Source organism: Cricetulus griseus, chromosome 6 (assembly GCF_003668045.3).
Source record: "Cricetulus griseus strain 17A/GY chromosome 6, alternate assembly CriGri-PICRH-1.0, whole genome shotgun sequence".
Taxonomy (NCBI): Eukaryota; Metazoa; Chordata; class Mammalia; order Rodentia; family Cricetidae; genus Cricetulus; species Cricetulus griseus.
In genome coordinates, this window is record NC_048599.1 from 105,178,343 (window position 1) to 105,196,933 (window position 18,591).

At 37.6% G+C, this 18,591-nt stretch overlaps 1 protein-coding gene across 1 annotated transcript in view; it reads right to left on the reverse strand.

Annotated features, from left to right (window-relative positions):
- Positions 1-1,572: 1,572 nt before the first annotated feature.
- The window catches only part of Ubr3 (ubiquitin protein ligase E3 component n-recognin 3), a 157,436-nt gene continuing 140,417 nt past the window's right edge, over positions 1,573-18,591 (reverse strand). Inside the window, exons 37-43 of the mRNA XM_027420475.1 lie at positions 12,598-12,722; positions 10,310-10,417; positions 10,071-10,196; positions 5,697-5,876; positions 3,441-3,650; positions 2,865-3,004; positions 1,573-2,581 (exon numbers count right to left, since the gene is read on the reverse strand). Coding sequence (XP_027276276.1) covers positions 2,464-2,581; positions 2,865-3,004; positions 3,441-3,650; positions 5,697-5,876; positions 10,071-10,196; positions 10,310-10,417; positions 12,598-12,722 — 1,007 coding nt within the window. The 3' untranslated portion in view covers positions 1,573-2,463. The remainder of the gene's footprint in view (positions 2,582-2,864; positions 3,005-3,440; positions 3,651-5,696; positions 5,877-10,070; positions 10,197-10,309; positions 10,418-12,597; positions 12,723-18,591) is intronic.

Consider the following 18,591-nt stretch of genomic DNA (forward strand, 5'->3'; position numbering starts at 1 on the left):
TTCTACAGTAATGTACTGTATTTAAATGATCATTCATACAAGATCACACCAGTACATGTTTCTGAATAATATACACACATCACTCTAACTTGGACCTGTTATTTTAAAAGTGGGTTTATAAATCGGACTTATAAAAGTTAGGGGAAATGGAAGTTCTAATTTAGCAGCATGCATGTATGTATTCAAGTACAATTTTCAACCAAGTGCTTTTTTAAAATTTACTGGTGACTAATTCACCAATATCAAAATAAACACTATCAAATATCCAAAATTTTAAAGTTAAGGCTAATATTTTCACTTCACATCCATATGCACAACCATAAACATTCCATTTAAATATGTAGTGATCAAAGTCTGAATACATTATACCATATATATATATATATATATATATATATATATATTATATATATATAGCATCGGAGTTCCAAACTGTAGAATTATTCAAGTCCATGAATCCTGTAACAGTATTTACTAGAGATGTAATTAGCATTTTGCTCCTCAACCACACTTACAAATGGTCTGATATTCATAATGACCGGTGCAAAAAGGTAACAGCTGAACTTACAACACAGTATTTTTTTTTAAAGAGCAGGTGTTGGAAGGACAGTGATTCACCTGAACAAATCATTCTTACAGAAAGTTATCTTAATATTGGAAATGTATATAAAAATAGCAAGCCACTTCCACATATAAAGCACTCCAGGTAATCTTCTGACAATCTGAACTCCTCTGAGTGTGTTCTACTATGTTTCCCTTACTTTAATGCAATGCCATTATTTTATGTTAACTTTCATATCCTGTAATGCCACGTCATTCCAAAAGTTTAGAACATGGGTCTGATGTTGCTTTTATATTTTCCCATTCAATGTTTCTTAGTTTGCTTTTTATTTTTTTATTTTATTTTTTTGGGTTTTTTTTTTTGTTGTTTTTTGAGACATGGTTTCTCTGTGCAGCCCTGGCTCTCCTGGAACTCACTTGTAGACCAGGCTGGTCTTGAACTCACAGAGATCCACAAGTCTCTGCCTCCCAAGTGCTGGGATTAAAGGCGTGCATCACCACCGCTTTACTGTTACAAGTAAAAATTTAATTTTATATAACAAGCCACGGAAATCCAAAATACCAGGAATTGCTTGATAGTACTATATATGTGTGAAATAATCATCAAATTATTGAATCACCTGTAAAAAAAAAAATCTTGGAAGCAATAAAACATGCTTTTTTGTCATCTTCCTTCCCTCTTACTGACTGTATTTTAGCTCAGTCATTCTCATTCTGAACTAAAACCCCTAATACATAAGTTGATCTTCACAGCAGTTTCTAAAGGCAGAAGCATGACTCATTCACAAGGGTTAGCCGCTCTGAGCCTTTCCCCCTTTGGGAAACCACACAGAAGTAGCAGTGATTATATCACATGAGCAAAACACAGACGAGTGCTTCAGTCAGTAGGGAAGTTCCAGAAATTCAAGTTCATCTGTTGAGACAAATGAGCATTTTCAATCTGGTCATAGAAACACAAGCTTGGTTGGTAATAAAAGGTAAGCATGCACAGAATCAAAACTCTGCCATGTATTCGTTCTTAACCCTTTTGATTTTATTGTAAAATCTACTTGTCACTAACAACTCTAATAATTCATTCAATTGAAATGGCAAATTGGTTTTTGAATGTGTGTGGTGCTGAAGATGAAACTCAGGTTTTGAGAATGTTAGCTAAGCAGTCTATCACTGAGCTATACCCTCAGCCCACAGATTTTCATTTTTAAGGACCTCCCCAACCACACATATGCTCAGTCTCTCCCCCAGTGCACTGCACTATACGGACAGCAGCTATCTATTTTAGAGCTAATTCAATTATTTACCCAGGGAAAGCGTTTATGAAATTCCTGAGAATGAATTAAGTTTTCAGCAAAGCCTTAAACTTTTAACAGATTCCTCACAATAAGAAAAAAATTTAAAGTTCTACTATTAGACCAATTTTTACTATACAATATTTCACATAAATCATGTTTTACATTTTTTTCTAATTACATACAGCAAAAATCTCAAATCAATATAAGGATGACAAAGAAAAAGATGCATTATGTTTAGCAGATGCAAATGAAAACACAGAGCAGTAAACTTCAAACAAATCACATCCACTCTATCAGTGAAGAGCTGATAAGGGCATTATAGGGAAAATCATTTGCGAATGATTTTTGTGGACAAGTTGTGCTTTTTATTAATTGTGCACTTAAAAAATGACCACTAAAGAATGATTTAACTTACTTGTTGTCCAGATACTTGAGAAAAATTATTATATCATTAATGTGGTTACCAAGCACCTAATTTTGGAAAGGCTTCATAATGTGTGTTTTCTTTTTAATCCCTCAGCAAAGACATCAATCCCCCCAAATTAAATTAAAGCTTATTGTTGATAAATCAATATCAATGAAAATGATAATATATGCAATGCTGAGGTGTGTGTCACAGCCCATTGTAATGTGGACCCCATCTTTTATTGATGTGGTCAAAAGTGTGCGAAATCCACTGCTGCTCAAGAACTTTGTATCGCTCCTCACAGATGTAGAGAGGTTTGCCTCGCCTGCAACACAAACGAAGAACAAAAGCATTAAGTTACACAACCCAACAAGGTTTTCATATGCATTTCTTCATTAACACACTGCAGCAAAAATAACTATGATTTTACTTTATGTGGTCTGCATTTTGGATAGGAAAAATATCTCCAAGCTAGAAATAACTATTTAAATTAATGATTGTCAGGCTTTGCAATATTTTAACAGTTATAATTGCAAAACCAAATGTAGTATACTGGTTTCTATGCTAGAGCTTCAGGAAAACACCTGACACATCCAAGCAGGGCTAACCTAAGGTCCCGGTCCTCTTCTCCATGAGCATCCAAATAGACGGAACCCCAGAGGCAGAAGCGGTGGCCTCGGATGATGATAATCACTGATGCATTGATTAAAAGGAAAATTCCGGTTCCGGCACCACAATTCTGAGAATGCTTTAAAAAAAATTAAAATATAACAATGCACTTTAAATAATATGGCCTTTACAGAAAAATCAACATCTTTATTAATAGTTAATAATATAAAACTATTTAACTTTAAAATAAGATTTCATCTACTAAAACCATAACCTCAGCCCCCACAGCTGGTTAATACATTGGGAAGAATATGGGTTGGCCCTGTGCAGGAAGCAGCTAGCTCAGAGGCTAGCTAGCACTCTCTGGGCATCCGTGAAAGAAAGCTGTCTCCCAGCCTGGTGCAAAGTGGGCAAGAGAAAGGAGAGCTGGATTGTACTTAAGAAAGGTTTTGTGTCTTACAAACAGCCTGGGCTTTGCCTCTGAATGCACTGCTTAACTCAGACTGTGCAGAGCTGCAGGGTCACTGCACCATGTTTCCCCAGGGCTGCGTTTCATGCCCCTGCCACTTGCTTACCAGCACACATTCACAGTAACTTTGCTGCTTGCAGCACAGTCCTTTCAGGCATACAAAAGTGCCACAAACAAGGCAAACTGCTGGGTCTTTAGGAACCTTGGTGCAGACACTGCAGGTTTTTCTATGGTAGTACTGAAAAATGGTGTTGTAATTCTCAGGCAACTGTAGCAGGTGTGGTAATTTCCATCTTGACTCTTGGATAAGCAAAGCCTAAAACATCAAAAAAAAAAAAAAAAAAAAAAACCATCAGCCCATGTATATAGGATACTAAAATTACACATTGAATTTTTAAGAAGGTTTTATTGAGAAAGGAAAATCTGCCTTCAGGAATGTGACCTACTCATTAAGAATCCTTCTTTTCCCATTTTACAAACAACAAAAAGTACTTTAGAAATTATTATTCTTTATTTCCATACAAATTTCAATTATGACAGATGTAAAATTTTATAGTAAACACCCTAAAACATGTTATTTTTAAGAGAAAAAAATAATATCTCTGAACATGCATGAAAATATATTTGCAAACATGTAAAAACATTAAATAAAATAGCTAAACATTTTCTGACACCAGGTATTGACCTGTCACACATAAATGATTCATAAGCTTTTCTTTAGCAGAAGTCAAATTGTAAGTATTATTCCTATTTTAATGTTTTATATGAATTCTCCCTCCTACAATAGGTAACATCCATATAAGTGCCAGCCTATAATTCTTCAAATAAGCTTCTTATTTGCATAGGAAAAACTCCAAGTTAGTTAAAGCTCACTGCAGGGCAAACTTTATTTACTATTTGCAGTTGTAAAAAGGGACTGGTAATATTTTTTCTGGATGTTACTACATTCACAGTATAGTTGGATATGTTATTAGGTGACTAATTTCTATAACATACTTTCTAGGAGCCAGGAAACTCAAATAAGAATTTTTGTTCTGTAAGGTCTTCATTAAGATACATTAAAAAGCTGGGTGGTGGTGGCTCATGACTTTAATCCCAGCACTTGGGAGGCAGAGGAAGGTGGATCTCTATGAGTTCCAGGACAGCCAAGGCTACATAGAGAAACCCGGTTTGGAAAAAGCAAACAAAGATAAATTAAAGAAACAAATGCGATAAACAGAAGCTGAGATCAGTGGCAATTGGTGATTCAGAGGTCATCACACTTGAGGTCCTGGGTTGAGTCTTGTCCATAAATACAGCAATGAGTAAACACAGCACTAGAGATGGAGGAGGTTAGAACTATAAAGATGGATTATCAGTCAATCTTGACGGAAGAGGTTAAAGCCTCAAAAAGTGATATATTCAACAGAAGGGTAGTAAGGCTGCCTGAGACAGAAGTAGCAGCTGGACAGATTTACAGGCATTTTAAAGTCTGCAATGCACTTAAAAACTCTTTTGTGTCAATCTGAGCAAAGTATCAGATGAGTTGGTATAACAAGGGAAACATAAGCAAAATGGTGAAAGCCTTTGACCACCAAGTTGGGCAGTCTTCCTAAATATGCGGACAGTGCCTAGATGAAACATAAGCAGGAATATGTTCCATGAGAACTTGAAGATGCTGATGATTTGCATCTAAGATCACAAAGTCACCTCCATGGACTCTCACACTAGTTACTTTCTGACTTTTACTATCAGAAAAACAGTCTAGAATCTCTTGACATCTAAACAATCTCTGCTATCTTATTTTATTGCCTTACTTTATCTACTAAAGGGCAACAGAACTACCCTGTGTAATAATATTTTCATTATATCACTTCATTTCTCAGTTAACAGTAATTCTTTTATAAAGAAAGGCTGTATAGAAACCATGGCAAAAGCAGCACCCCTGCTGCCTGCTTTTCTACTCTCAGGTCACTGGTCAATGTCTTCACAAATCCCTTAGCAACCAAGCCGGCAGCATAAACCACATTAAAAATTAAAGACATAATCTTTTAGTTTTCAGTTTAAATACTTTTAAAAATGAGACAACAGTTTTACGACTAAGACTATAATTTATTAACTTAATTTTTTTAATATTCCAACATCACTGTGACAGTTGTTTAAATGCTTTAATCAAAATCTACTGGCTTAAGCTAAAAGTAACAACTAATACACCTTTTTAACTGACATATTTCTGCTTTCTTACTACTTATGAGTCAACTATTTCTTCAACTTTCTCAGTTTAACCTGCTGCCACACATAACCTGAAATTTGAATGTTTCCATTGTTCTTTTTCCTATGATCACACTGTCACTGTGGAGAGTGGCTTTCTCTTTCTACATACCTTTCCTTGTTCTGCATGCCTCTCCGTAAATGATCTTATCTCAAAGCACCACTGAGTTACAATGTCAAATGCTGCAACTGGCCAGTCCAGACATGAGGCACTGATGAACGGGTGATCTGTTTGGTAAAAAGTTGGCAGAAGTCCCAGGCAGCTGGCAAGAACTGAAAATTCTTCTTCTTCCTTTTAGACATGAAATAGAAAATTTTCAAGATATTTTAATTGTCATTCTCACCAATTACTTTGGGATAGTAGGAAACTTTCTCAACTGAAAGTGAAAGAAGCAGAAGTATCAAAAAAGGGAGAAGTGTCCTCCTTACATTTTTTTCCAACCATCCTCTAAATATTTTTTTCTTTAAAATTTAACTCCTATAAGTCTTCCATCTGCTTCTTTTATCCAGTTGTCACATATCTGATGACTAGTTTACAGAAGTTAGCAGCTCTATAAAAAGCATGTGCATTGAGCTGGGTGTGGTGGGTACACCTGTAATCTAACACTCAGAGATAGAAGCAGGAATTTAAAAGTCCAAGTTTGAAGGCAGCTTGGACTATAAATAATGACACTACGCCTCAAAACCCAAGGGCTGGGGTGCAGCTGTGTGGTGGGGTGCTGGAAAGACTCTGCACCTGATTCCCAGCCCAAGGGATGGGGCTCTAGCAGACTGGTCACCAATAGAGCTAAAGAACAAAAATCACAGAACTCACAGGAAGTAAAACTAAATAGTTTTCTCAGACTCTCAATACACATAAAGCAAAGTTGTTCTTTTAAAGAGTGTGTGGGGGTATTTTTTTTTTAATCCATAGAATGATCTGTCAGATCTGAAGCTCTGTTCACTAATAAAAGAAGTAGAGAAATGAGAATAAATAACATGTATTCTTTAAGTTCGTTTGTTTTTCTCCTCTTTTTGAGACTGGCTCACACTACATCACATTGCTGGCCTGGATTCTCTAAACAAGATTGACTTCAAAAGTTTTATTTTCTTTCTGAGACAATGTCTTCAGTACCCCAGACTCACCTCACATTCCCTAAGCAGTTAAGACCTTAAACTTCTGGTCTTCTTGCCTCTACCTCCCAAGTCCTGAGGATAAAGGTCATGTCCAGTGCTAGGGACTGAACACAAGGCTCTGAGCACGCTAGGCAAGAACTCTCCAACTGAGCCACACCACCAGGCCCCTTAAGCTTACTTTTAAAGATGTCTGTTAGTTTCATAAACACAAACAGAGACTTTCCCAGACCCTCTGTATTTAATCAAGGCTGTGCTGGACACTAGTGAATTTCCTCTCCCTTGTATGCTGGGTCAATTCCTATTCCACTCAAAGCCCATCTTCCCAGAGATGTAACTAATGACACTTCATAGCACCCAGCTTCATTCAGGAAACACATCAACCCTTCCATGCCTTTCAATTCCTGCATGTATAATTTTTACTAATAACATAAAAAATAACTTTGCCTCCCGATAAGACTAGGTCCACCAGTGCTTGGTACATAATGAACTTTTATAACTGAGCTAATTTTATGCATGAAGTACAACATTTCAAATTCTATCACAAAGAAACTAAGCTGAAAAAAATCAGAATGATTTGTAGGCTGAAACTATAGCTCCTCTATTTTATACAACTACACAAAGAAATGACTTTAAAAATCTGCTTTACTGAAGTATAGTTTATATGCCATGAAATATACTCATTCTAGGTATAGTTTGGTGAATTTCCTATATGCAAATAATGCACCCACTGTAATAAAAACTTTGACCAAATTCATCACTTCTAGTATTCATTCATGTCCTTATGCAGTTAATCCTAGCCCATACTCTTGGCAACCAAGCAACCACTGATATGCTTTCTTTCTACCATTACAACCTGACTTTAAATTTTTTCATATAAATGGAATCATACTGTACAGTCTTTTTGTCTGATATTTATGCACTTAGAGTAACTTTCAGATTCATGCATTGTACATGTCAGTTTTCTATACACCACCACCCTTGGAGACAGGGTCTCACTATGCAGTCCTGGCTGGCCTAGAACACACTATGAGAGCAGGCTGGTCTTGAAGTCACAAAGATCTGCATGCCTATGCTTCCCAAGTAGTAAGGTTAAAGGTGTGAGCCACTACATCTGGTGTAGCTCAGGCTGGCCTGGAATGCATGATCCTCTTGCCTCTACCTATCATTACATGCCATGGCAATCAGCTACTCCTTTTAATTGTTTAGTCTAACATGGACATACTAAATTTCATTTGTGTGCTCCTAGAAGTCTGGACTAGTTTTTCACTACCACGGATCAGGTTGTCAGAAGTATGCTTTTAAGTCTTCATGCAGATATATGCCTTCATTTATTTTAAAGAACATCTAGGAACAGAACAACTCAGCTGTAAAGCATATGCCTAATTCTTAAGAGAAATTAAGAAATCTTTTCCAAACTGAATGTACCATTCTACATCCCTACAGGCAGTGGATGACAATCTGGCTATTCCAAATCCTCAGCAATACTTGACTATCACTTGTAGTGCTAATTTGGTACCATCACTGTGTTAGCTTGTGCTTCTTGAAGAAGTGATGCATTGAGCACTTTTCTTCTACTTGTTGATCATTCATATACTTTTCACAAAGTATTTAATATTTTTGCTCATTTTTATGTTGGCCTTTTAACTTTATTACTGAGTTTCAAGATGTATGTTGGATATAAGCCCTTTGTCACACTTGAGATATTGCTTATAACCCAACAATTACCATGCCATGTTCAGAATGGCAGCACCAGCACCACTGGCACTCTAACTCTATGGTAGTTTTACATCCTCTGTTGTAATTAAATTACTTCCTAATTTCATTTTTATTTATACTTATTTATATCTATATGTCTTAAGACTGGGTCTTTCTATGTAGCCCTGATTGGCCTGGAAGTCTTTATGTAGAATAGGCTGACCAAGTACTCATAGAGATATGCCTGCTCTGTGCCTCCTGAGTGCTAAGACTGAAGGCATGTCCCACCACACCTGGCTTAAGTTCATTTTTAGATTAATTATTCCTAAAGCATAGAAATAAAATGAATTTTATTACATTTTTCTTATGTCCTGAAACTTTGTTAAACTTTTTTCATTAGCTCTAGCAATTTTCAAAAATTACTTCTAAGGCTGGGTCAGCAGCTGAGAGCACTGGCTTTAATTCCTGAGTCTTACACACACCTCACTCAGCCTATTTCTCTCTTGGTCTACCTATGCATCTGGTGCTCTAGAATAGGTACCACTGGATGCTGACACAAATGTCACACCAGTTCCAGAGCTTCTACTTCCAGACACCTTCCAAGTTAGAAGTTAGAGAGGGAAATGCCTGCTAATAAAAGCAAATGGAAGCAGAAGCAATAAGGTAGTAGGCACAGAAATAACCCAGCTAACAACCTGTAAGTGTGTAGGGAGTATACTGGTTAGGGGAGATGCTAACTTTTCTCGGGCAATCTTCATGCTTAAAAAAAAAGCTCTGTATATCAGAAAACAAGTTTCCTATAAAGTTAAGACTTAAAAAAAAAAAAAAAGCCAAAAATCTCATTTAAAAAGGGGGAGGGGGAAGGAAAGAGGACATACTTCATGGTTGAATGTTTTAAATTTGATCAACACCTTATAACTCTATATGGTACTGGTAACAAATATAGAGTTTACCTTGGAGCAGTTGATAAAAACAAAACTATCAAACTACTTAACATATTCAACTTCTTAGGACAGAAGGAACAAAAAAGTTATCTATGTCTGATATAATTCAGGCTTCAAAGGCCATAAATATGGTGAGTTATAATTTCTACATCAAATTCCCTGAGTTGGCAGTCTGTGTCAGGACCAAGTCAATGCACACACTCTGGGTTTACTCACCTTACAAATTTCCTGCCCTATTTCTCTCTTGCGGGAATTTTGACAAAAATCTATGAACTAGATTAAACTAGCAGTAACCCCATCTAAAATTTTAGACAATTTTAACACAATTGTCTAAAAGCAAACATTTTATTATCATAAAAACCTAAATCTTGCAGCTTCTCTTCTGAACAATGTAACCTTTAAAAGACTATTAAAAGCATGTGATGCCAGTGATAAAAATATCAGCAGAATGAACACCATTCTTACTCAAGCATTTGGCCTGAATGTACACTAAATTGGTCTAAAACTGTTCACCCATCCATAATTATCAATGTTATCAGAAAAAAATAAGTGGATGTTAATAAACACAAAACAATAATATTAAGGACACCTAGTCCTTTGAGCTAGACTGACATGTCCTCATAGCACACTGTTCTGCATATTAAGAGACATAAGATTCCTACTATATATCAATAGGATTTAAAAATTGGCCTGATGTAATAAGGCCCCCTAATCTCTACCCCAAATTATACCTGGCAACTTGGTAGATCTTCCCCAAAGAGGTGGTGCTGAAGAAGGCTGCTGATCCTGAGGAAAGGTAAACAGAAGGTCTGGATGTATTTTTCCATGGACTCAGGAGACCAAGCAATAGGACTAACCTAAAGTTAAGGAAAAAAAAAAAAAAATGCAAGAATTCACTCTGCAATAGATGTAGCTTTTCAAAAGCTCATTCTTATTAGCAACAACGCAATCTAACATAACACAGACATACCACTGCACACTCCTGGGTTCCTTCTTCACAATATAACTTCCCTTTAGACAGTTCACTTATAACAAAGCTCAGCAGCACTTCACAAGACTTTTCTGCATCACACATATTCTGCCGGAAAAGTTAAAACATCAACTTTACATTGGGCACTGAAAAAAGTTCACTGGAAATAATCCCCCTTAGTGTAGTAAAATTGTATTGTATATTTCAAACAGGTGAATTTCATTTCTTCTAAATTCAGATTAACTATATACTGTATTCACAAAATTGAGTAAGTGGTTAAAACTATCCCAATTATGTCTTTAAAAAACAGAATGTAATATATATTATGTGTGTAAGTATGTATGTACATATATAATCCCAAAAAACTTCCACTCCTGAGAACTGATGCTGAAGAGGAGTTCCCTTGAGCTATGGAACACTGACTTAGAGAGATATTTTACAGGCAACAAATACAACAGATCTGAACTATAGGGAAAATGTTTGCAATCTGAAAAGAGTCAAATAAAAGTGTATATTAACAAATCCTGACAGTGGTACAAATCTTTTCTTATGCAATAAAAAAATAAGGTCTCAATGTGTACAAATTCCCTAAAGAGATTTATAAGAAGTTTAGTGTAAAAATATAACTGTGGTAAAATATTTGTCACACAATATATAAGTAACTGCATTAAATAATGGCCTATAAATGAAGCTTGATAACAACCTGCATTTTTTAAGGGAAAAGTTATGTTAAAACTTTTCAATAAGCTGGACATAGTGGTTCACAGCCCCACTCAGGAGGCAGAGGCAGGTGAATCTCTGTGAGTTCAAGGCCAGCCTGGTCTACAAAGTGAGTTCTGGGACAGGTAGAGCTGTTACACAGAGAAACCCTGTCTTGAAAAAACAAACAAAATAAAAAACTTTTCAATAAAGATTTTATATTAATGAACTGTATCTCTTACTAAGATATTAAAATAGTAAAATATGTAATTATAATGTATGAATCTAAAAAAAATTCTATAGTCATTCTCCTTATTAACTATACTTTTAAAATATAGAAAATAATTGAATAAACATCAAGGAAAGCCAGGCGCTAGTGGCGCACACCTTTAATCCCAGCACTCGGGAGGCAGAGGCAGGTGGATCTCTTTGAGTTCGAGGCCAGCCTGGTCTCCAGAGCAAGTGCCAGGATAGGCTCCAAAGCTGCACAGAGAAACCCTGTCTCGAAAAAAACAAAAACAAAAACAAAAAAAAGTCAAGGAATTTAAGCTTTCCCTGAACTCTTACTGTTATTTTTTATTAATTGAATTAATTTGCATTCATACATGTATGCAATACATACTGTCCACTCTCATCTCCCACCTCCCTACCATTCCTGTCAAACCTTCTCCTCTAGGGATCAATGTCAGCGCTTAGGGCACACTAGGCAAGTACGCTACCACTGAGCTGCACCATCCTGAATACTGATGGTATATTCACAACTGGAGAACAGAATCTGTTATCTGCTGACACTTGCTTTTTTACCCTCAATGTTCCATCCATGTTATTGTATTCTTTTCACCTAGACTGTGAATTCCAAAATGTCCATAACTATAATTCCCATTTTCCATAAATTCTGCATCATAAAGAAACTCTAGCAACAAACAAGTGCTGGCTAATGAATGGAATTTTTCTTGATAATTTTGGAGCATCTGACCTTAGAACTTCTGTTAATTGTGCAAAATGAGGCAAGTCACATTGTGAGAGCAGTTGTAAACTCAGGAATGTTTTCTACTTTAGAATTAGGACATAATATGCATGACTAGATACAGTAGAAAGCAGAAGAGAAAACTTTAAACAAAAAATCAGTTATTTAAAAAAAAAAGCATATTCAGACAAATTCTAAGATCAGAAGCCACAAAATTATCAGGTTTTGAGTTCCTGCCTCTGCTTCCTTCAGTGGACTGTGACTCAGGACATACAAAGCAAATAAACGTTTTTTCTCCAAGTTGCTTTTATCATAACAATAGCAGCCCTCTAAGACATGCAATAAAACATTTTCTTATTTTTTTCTTTTTACCCCATAGCTGCTCCATTTCCAATTAAAACAACGTTTAATTCATTTTGTCTCTCAAACAACCACTCTTGGATTAGTCTGTACCTGAGTGGTGGAACACTCAGGAGGCCTGAAAACCCCAGCACCACAAAAGCAAACAAAAAATTCTCACACTCACACATAACATGTCAAATACATATTCTCATTCACTTCCACCCCCAACTTGAATGGCTTCCCAAACTATTGAGTGAGATAGAATTCAGGGAGACACTACCTTTCTAAGAGCGCCAACTTGTTTCCAGGCTGACCGATCCTCTTCACTGCCCTTAACTGAAAGTGCTGCCAGAGCCTGTGTGTACAGTAGGGTGAAGAGTACCTTCACAATGCAGGTGAAGTGTTCTACAACAGGAAGACAACAACACCATTTGCTTGGAATGCAGACATTTTGGACCCAAGAAAATTTCACATGTATATACCTTTCCCTGCATTGTAATTTTTCAGCATGTGTGTGGTTAATAAAATGAAATTATGATGTGCTATATTTCCTCTATTGTTCTTACTGTTGCTGTGACCAAAATTCATGACCTAAACAACTTAAAGGAGGAATGATCTGCTGTGTCTCATCATTTCAGCTGTAGCAGAAGTCAGGGTGACAAGAGAGCATGATGCTAAGACTCTCAGCTGCTTTCCCCTTTTTCTCTTTTCCCATTGGAACCCAGCCGGTGGGATAATACTGCCCACATTCATGGCTAGTTTCTCCTCCCAAGAAATAACCTCACAGACACAGCCAAATTGTACCCCCCTAATCTCCTGGAGACAGGTTCTCACTATGGCTGCTAGGCAGTTCTTAAAAATTCAATCAAATTGGCAGCCAAAATCATCCACCACACTTTCCAACATATCCAAAATTATGAAAGCTCCTCTATTATGCTACAGGATGGGTGTCGTGAGAAGCAGTGTCTTTTAGGAGGTACTCTCATCTAGGCCTGGTAGAACAGAGCTGTGATCCTAGCTACTTGAGAGCTTGAGGCAAAAGGATTACAAGTTCAAGGCCTGCCCTCCCTGTAGCGTGAGCCCAAGACCAGCCTGAGCAATTAATGACCTTGCCTTAAAAAAAAAAAAGAAGAAAGATGGGACCTGGGGAGGCAGACCAGTCAGTAAGGTGCTTGGTACACAAACATGAGGTCCTGATTTCCATCCACTAAACCCATGAAAAGCCAGGCACAGAGGCACACATCTGTAACACCAACACTGGGGTGTAGAAGAGGGAGACCGGTTCAGTGACCAGCCAATATAACCAAATTGTCAAGTTCCAGATTTAGTGAGAGACTCAGCAGCCAATAAAAAGATCTTAACTGAGGAGCCATTCAGACACTCCTTAAGTAGAGTTTCTTTTTATAAGCTTTTTTTTTTAATTAAAAAGTAATCCACCAAGAGAAGTAACAGCTACTATAAATAGTATTTTAGCCTTTTGTTATAGAAAAGTCTTATCTCAACAGGGTGGTGTGCCATGCACCTTTAATCCCAGCACTCAGGAGGCAGAGGCAGTTGGATCTCTGAGTTCAAGGCCAGCTTGGTCTACAGAGCAAGTTCCAGGAGAGGCTCCAAAGCTACAGAGAAACCCTGTCTCAAAAGAGAGGGGGTTGGTGTCTTAATTTCCTTTTTTTTTTTTTTTTTTTTTTTTGGTCTTGTTTTGTTTTTTTGAAGACAGGGTTTCTCTGTGTAGTCCTGGCTGTCCTGGAACTCACTTTGTAGACCAGGCTGGCCCTGAATTCACTGTGATCTGCTTGCCTCTGCCTCCTGGGTGCTGGGATTAAAGGCATATGCTGCCACCACCACCTGGCCTTATTTCCAATTTTTAGTAATTTTTTAAAATCCATAAAACTGACAGTTTTTAAACCAATGTAGCTCAAATTTCCACATTCACTTGTGTAACTTCACAATTATCTATTGATGGAATATTGCTAATTGCAAAATCAACATCTTTCAGGGACATTAAACAGTAAACCACTGTTCAGAGATGAGTACAAGACCAATCAAGTAAAGCCCTTCAAATGTAATTCCCAGCATAAAAAGAGGAAAGGATTGCCATGCAGTCTTAAGTAAATGTGCCTAAAACAAACAAACAAACAAAAAAATCACCATGGAAACTGAGGTTGGACAAAAGATCAATCCCTACTTAGAATGCTTCTGAAGTAAACAGACTCCAGTTAATGGTTCAGACTTCAGCCATCACAGTGGTGCCCATCTGAGAAGCAGGGCCTGGCAAGGCCATGGGCTTTGCCTCTGCCACTAGGTGCTGGCACAGCAGGCACAAGCCTGGGGCCCAATGCGAGCGTAAGACATTCATTAAGGATAAAAGTTCTGCTCCCACTGCTTACCTAAGACAGATAAGGAGATGCTAAGGTAGAAATATGAACCTGGGACTTATAAGGTGAATTTTCCCTTAGAGTTATACATCACTTATATTCTTAATCTCCTATTCTTGACTGCTGACCTACCTGACCATTATACTATTTCAGACAAATGTCAGAACTCAGACAACTAACATTTTAAATAAATATTATGTTAACTCTTACCTGTATTTCCCATTTCTTCATAAAGATGAAATCTCTGAAGTAGAATAATTCAAAGAGTGCTGACATTAACTGGGAAAAGTGACTGACTCTAGAATGATACCAACAAAACCTGACTGAACCACATTTGCTTTACTGGGTAAGGCAGGAATATACACTAAGACATTGAAAACCTGAGTACTTACTGAGCTGAATATTTATTGACACCAAATGCTTGAATATTTAGTGACATGTGAATATTCTATTCTGTACTTCATATTCGTTTTTCCAGAGAACCCACAACCCTCTGGAAATAGCTTCAATACACATCTACTGATTTACTGGCTTACCTGAAGGTTCAATACTTTGTGAAGATGATAAGGAAAATGGTACTCAAAGAATTACAAAAGCTGTTTCCTCATAAATTGTTTTAGAGTTAAAATAATACAAAAGTTCTAAGTTTCATTTTAGGATGAGGTAAATATTTAATGCAAAGGCCCTAGGGAAAGAGTATGCAAGAAACAGGATAGGATGTAACATGAGTAAATAAAAGACCCAGAGACAGATTATTGGGGTTCAACCTGAAGATCAGGGAAGCAAAGCAGCTGACCACTAGTTCTTACCTCAAGCTCAGGCTAAATGGGCTGATCCTGTTGACTCTCCTCAGCATGGCTGGAGAATAAATGCCTCATACTGAATACCTGCTCCTGTCTTTTATACCCCTCTAGTGCTGGGATTAAAGGTATGAGCTATAATTCTCTTTTAGACTGATTTAATCTTGTGTAGATCTGGGTGGCCTTGGACTCACAGAAATCCGTCTACCTCTTAACCCTGAGTCTAGGATTAAGGGTGTGTATCACCACCTCCTAGCTTCTGGCTGCTGGGATTAAAGGTGTTTATCACCACTGCCTGATCTCTATAGCTTGAGGCTGACTTTGCTTTTCTGAATCCTCAAGTCAAGATTTAATAAATCATAAATAATATATCACTATAATAGGATATGAAGACACATCAGATACTTTATTCTTTTCCTAAAAGTAGCATAGAAATTCTTAATAATAATAAAAAAAAAAGCCAGGATGGTTTGTGGCGCATGCCTTTAATCCCAGCAGCACTCAAGAAGCAGAGGCCGGTGGATCCCTGTGAGTTTGAGGCCAGCCTGGTGAAGAAAAAGAGGGGAGGGGAGGGGAGGGGAGGGGAGGGGAGGGAGGGGAGGAGGGGAGGGGAGGGGAGGGGAGGGGAGGGGAGGGGAGGGGAGGGGAGGGGAGTAGACTTTCTATGGAGGAGTACTTTGTACTACATGGAAATCCCAAATTTTCCTACTCTTCCCTTTTATCATCTAGAGTTACTAATTACATGTGATCAATTCTTCCCACAAAAAAAAATCTTACAAAAAATTAATTCCTGATATGCTTTTCTAGCCCAGAAGCTACATTCTACTTTCTCTTTGTGAGTGAAGAACCCAAATAGTTGAATAAGATTTTATTTTACTTAATCATAATAGCACTAAGGAAAGATCCCAAAGTGCACCTCACACTTACTAAGGTAGTTAATGATGGCCCCTTGAGTATTCTTCAGGCAAATGAATTTCGTTTCTAATAATCTGCCAACATTCCCAGGAACATTATATAAAAGTGATCACAACAGAAGAACTAAAGATTGAAGTGAAAGTAATAGTGTTTTTGAATTTCAAAATACAGAAAATAAAATCACCTTATTCTAGTCTGCAAATATTGACTGACTGTATGTGGCCTGAATAAGAATGACTTATATATGTGGCTTATATATTTCAATGTTTGGTTCCCAGCTGGGGAACTGTTTAGGAAGGATTAGGAAGTGTGACCTTGTTGAAGGAGGTGTGTCACTGGAGGTGGGCTTTGAGGTTTGAATAGCTCGTGTCAAGCCCAGTCTCTATCTAGGCCTCCATCTTGCAAATAAGATACAAGTTCTCAGCTACTATCCAGCACCATGCCTGTCTGCTGCCATGCTTCCCACCATGATCACATACTAACCCTCTGAAACTGTAAGCAAGGCCCTACTTAAGAGCTCTTTTATAAGCTGCCTTAATCATGGTCTCTTCACTGTAATCAAACAGTAAGACAGACTGTTATGTACCAACTGGCAAGGATATACCAGAGTTGGTCTAGTCCTAGAGGAACTTAGCACCTCCAAGAAAACCTAGTGACAGTATGAGTATCAACAGAGGGAGAAGCATGGGCAGGTTAATAGGAGAAAAAGAAAGCGATGTCTAAAAAGAAAGCACGAACACTGGGAGTTAGTAAGTGAAGAATGAAGAAAAGCAAACATTTAAACATGCTCACCATGTTCCTATCTTGCAAACACAGTAACTACCATGGGTTTTGCCCCACTTAACCCCTCCCCATCCACCATTGCCTTCACCAGTTCTCTCTGTTATGGTTTCTCATCTCTCATTTTTTAATTCCACTATAATCTGTTGCTTCTATTACTGAAAACACAACTTCTTACTGCTATTCTTTATTATAGAACTATTTCCTTGTCCATAGCCAGAAACCCTCAGGAGAATTCTTCAATCCTTTTAAATCGGATAAGAACTATGGAACTGCTCACAAAATATATATATATGCATATTAAAATTTTAGAAGATTCAGGGTTTCATTGAAGTCCACGATAAAGTCTAGAATCACAGATTTAAAAGGCCTGATCTAAGAAAGCTATGAAAGGTCCACTGTAATGAGCCATGCCTTTAATCCCAGCACCCAAAGACAGAGGTAAGAGGATCTCTGTGATTTCAAGGCCAGCCTGCTCTACAGAGTAAGTTCCAGGACAGCCAGGGCTACATAGAGAAATCCTGTCTCAATGCCACACACCCCAGCCCCCTGCAAAAAAGGAGAAGAAGCTTTCAAAGATTTATGGGGTCACATCAACCTGATATGAGCCAATATAAAGAATATAACACACTATGCCATGCCATTGTTGCTCAGGTTTTGTTGTTGTTTTAAATACTTCTTGACAGCTTTTAGAAATAGTATCATGGCTTGGATTTTAAACATCCCTCAAAGTTTAATATGCAAAGGCTTGGTTGCCAGCCTGTGGTGGTAATGGGAGGTGGCAGAAAGGGTGTGCCCTTGGAAGGGGTATTAGGACTCTGTCCCGCCCACCACCCACCCCATTCATGGGCACCATAAAGCAGCTTCATTTAACACAGTCTTCCACCAGTGTGCTACCTTGCCACAGGCCCAAAAGTAGAGCAATCAAGCAAAGGTGGCCTCTGAAACTATGAGCTGCAATAACATGTCTTTTAAAGTTGATTATCTGTCCCAGTACTCTGCCACAAAGATGAAAAGCTGACTAACCCAGATAAACAACACAAATTATTTTAAATCTTAAAGCACAAGTCTTGAAAGCAATTTAACTACAGGTAAATTTAATGACTATTAGATAGCCATCTGTCTATTTGGTTCCCCAAGGACAAAGTCCACATTTTATTCATCTTTGCATTTCTACTATTCAGTAAAGTGATATTTCAACATGGCACATAGTAGATGGTCACTAAACATTTCTTGGCCTGTGAAGTGGCTCAGTGGGCAAAGGTGCTTTCCACCAAGACTGATGAGTGAGTTTCATCTCCAGAATCCACCCCGCTGCAGAAGGAAGAGAACTGAAGGTTTTCCTCTGTGTCTTACCCAGTGCACAGAACACACAAAATCACAATGTAACTTTTAAATATTTCT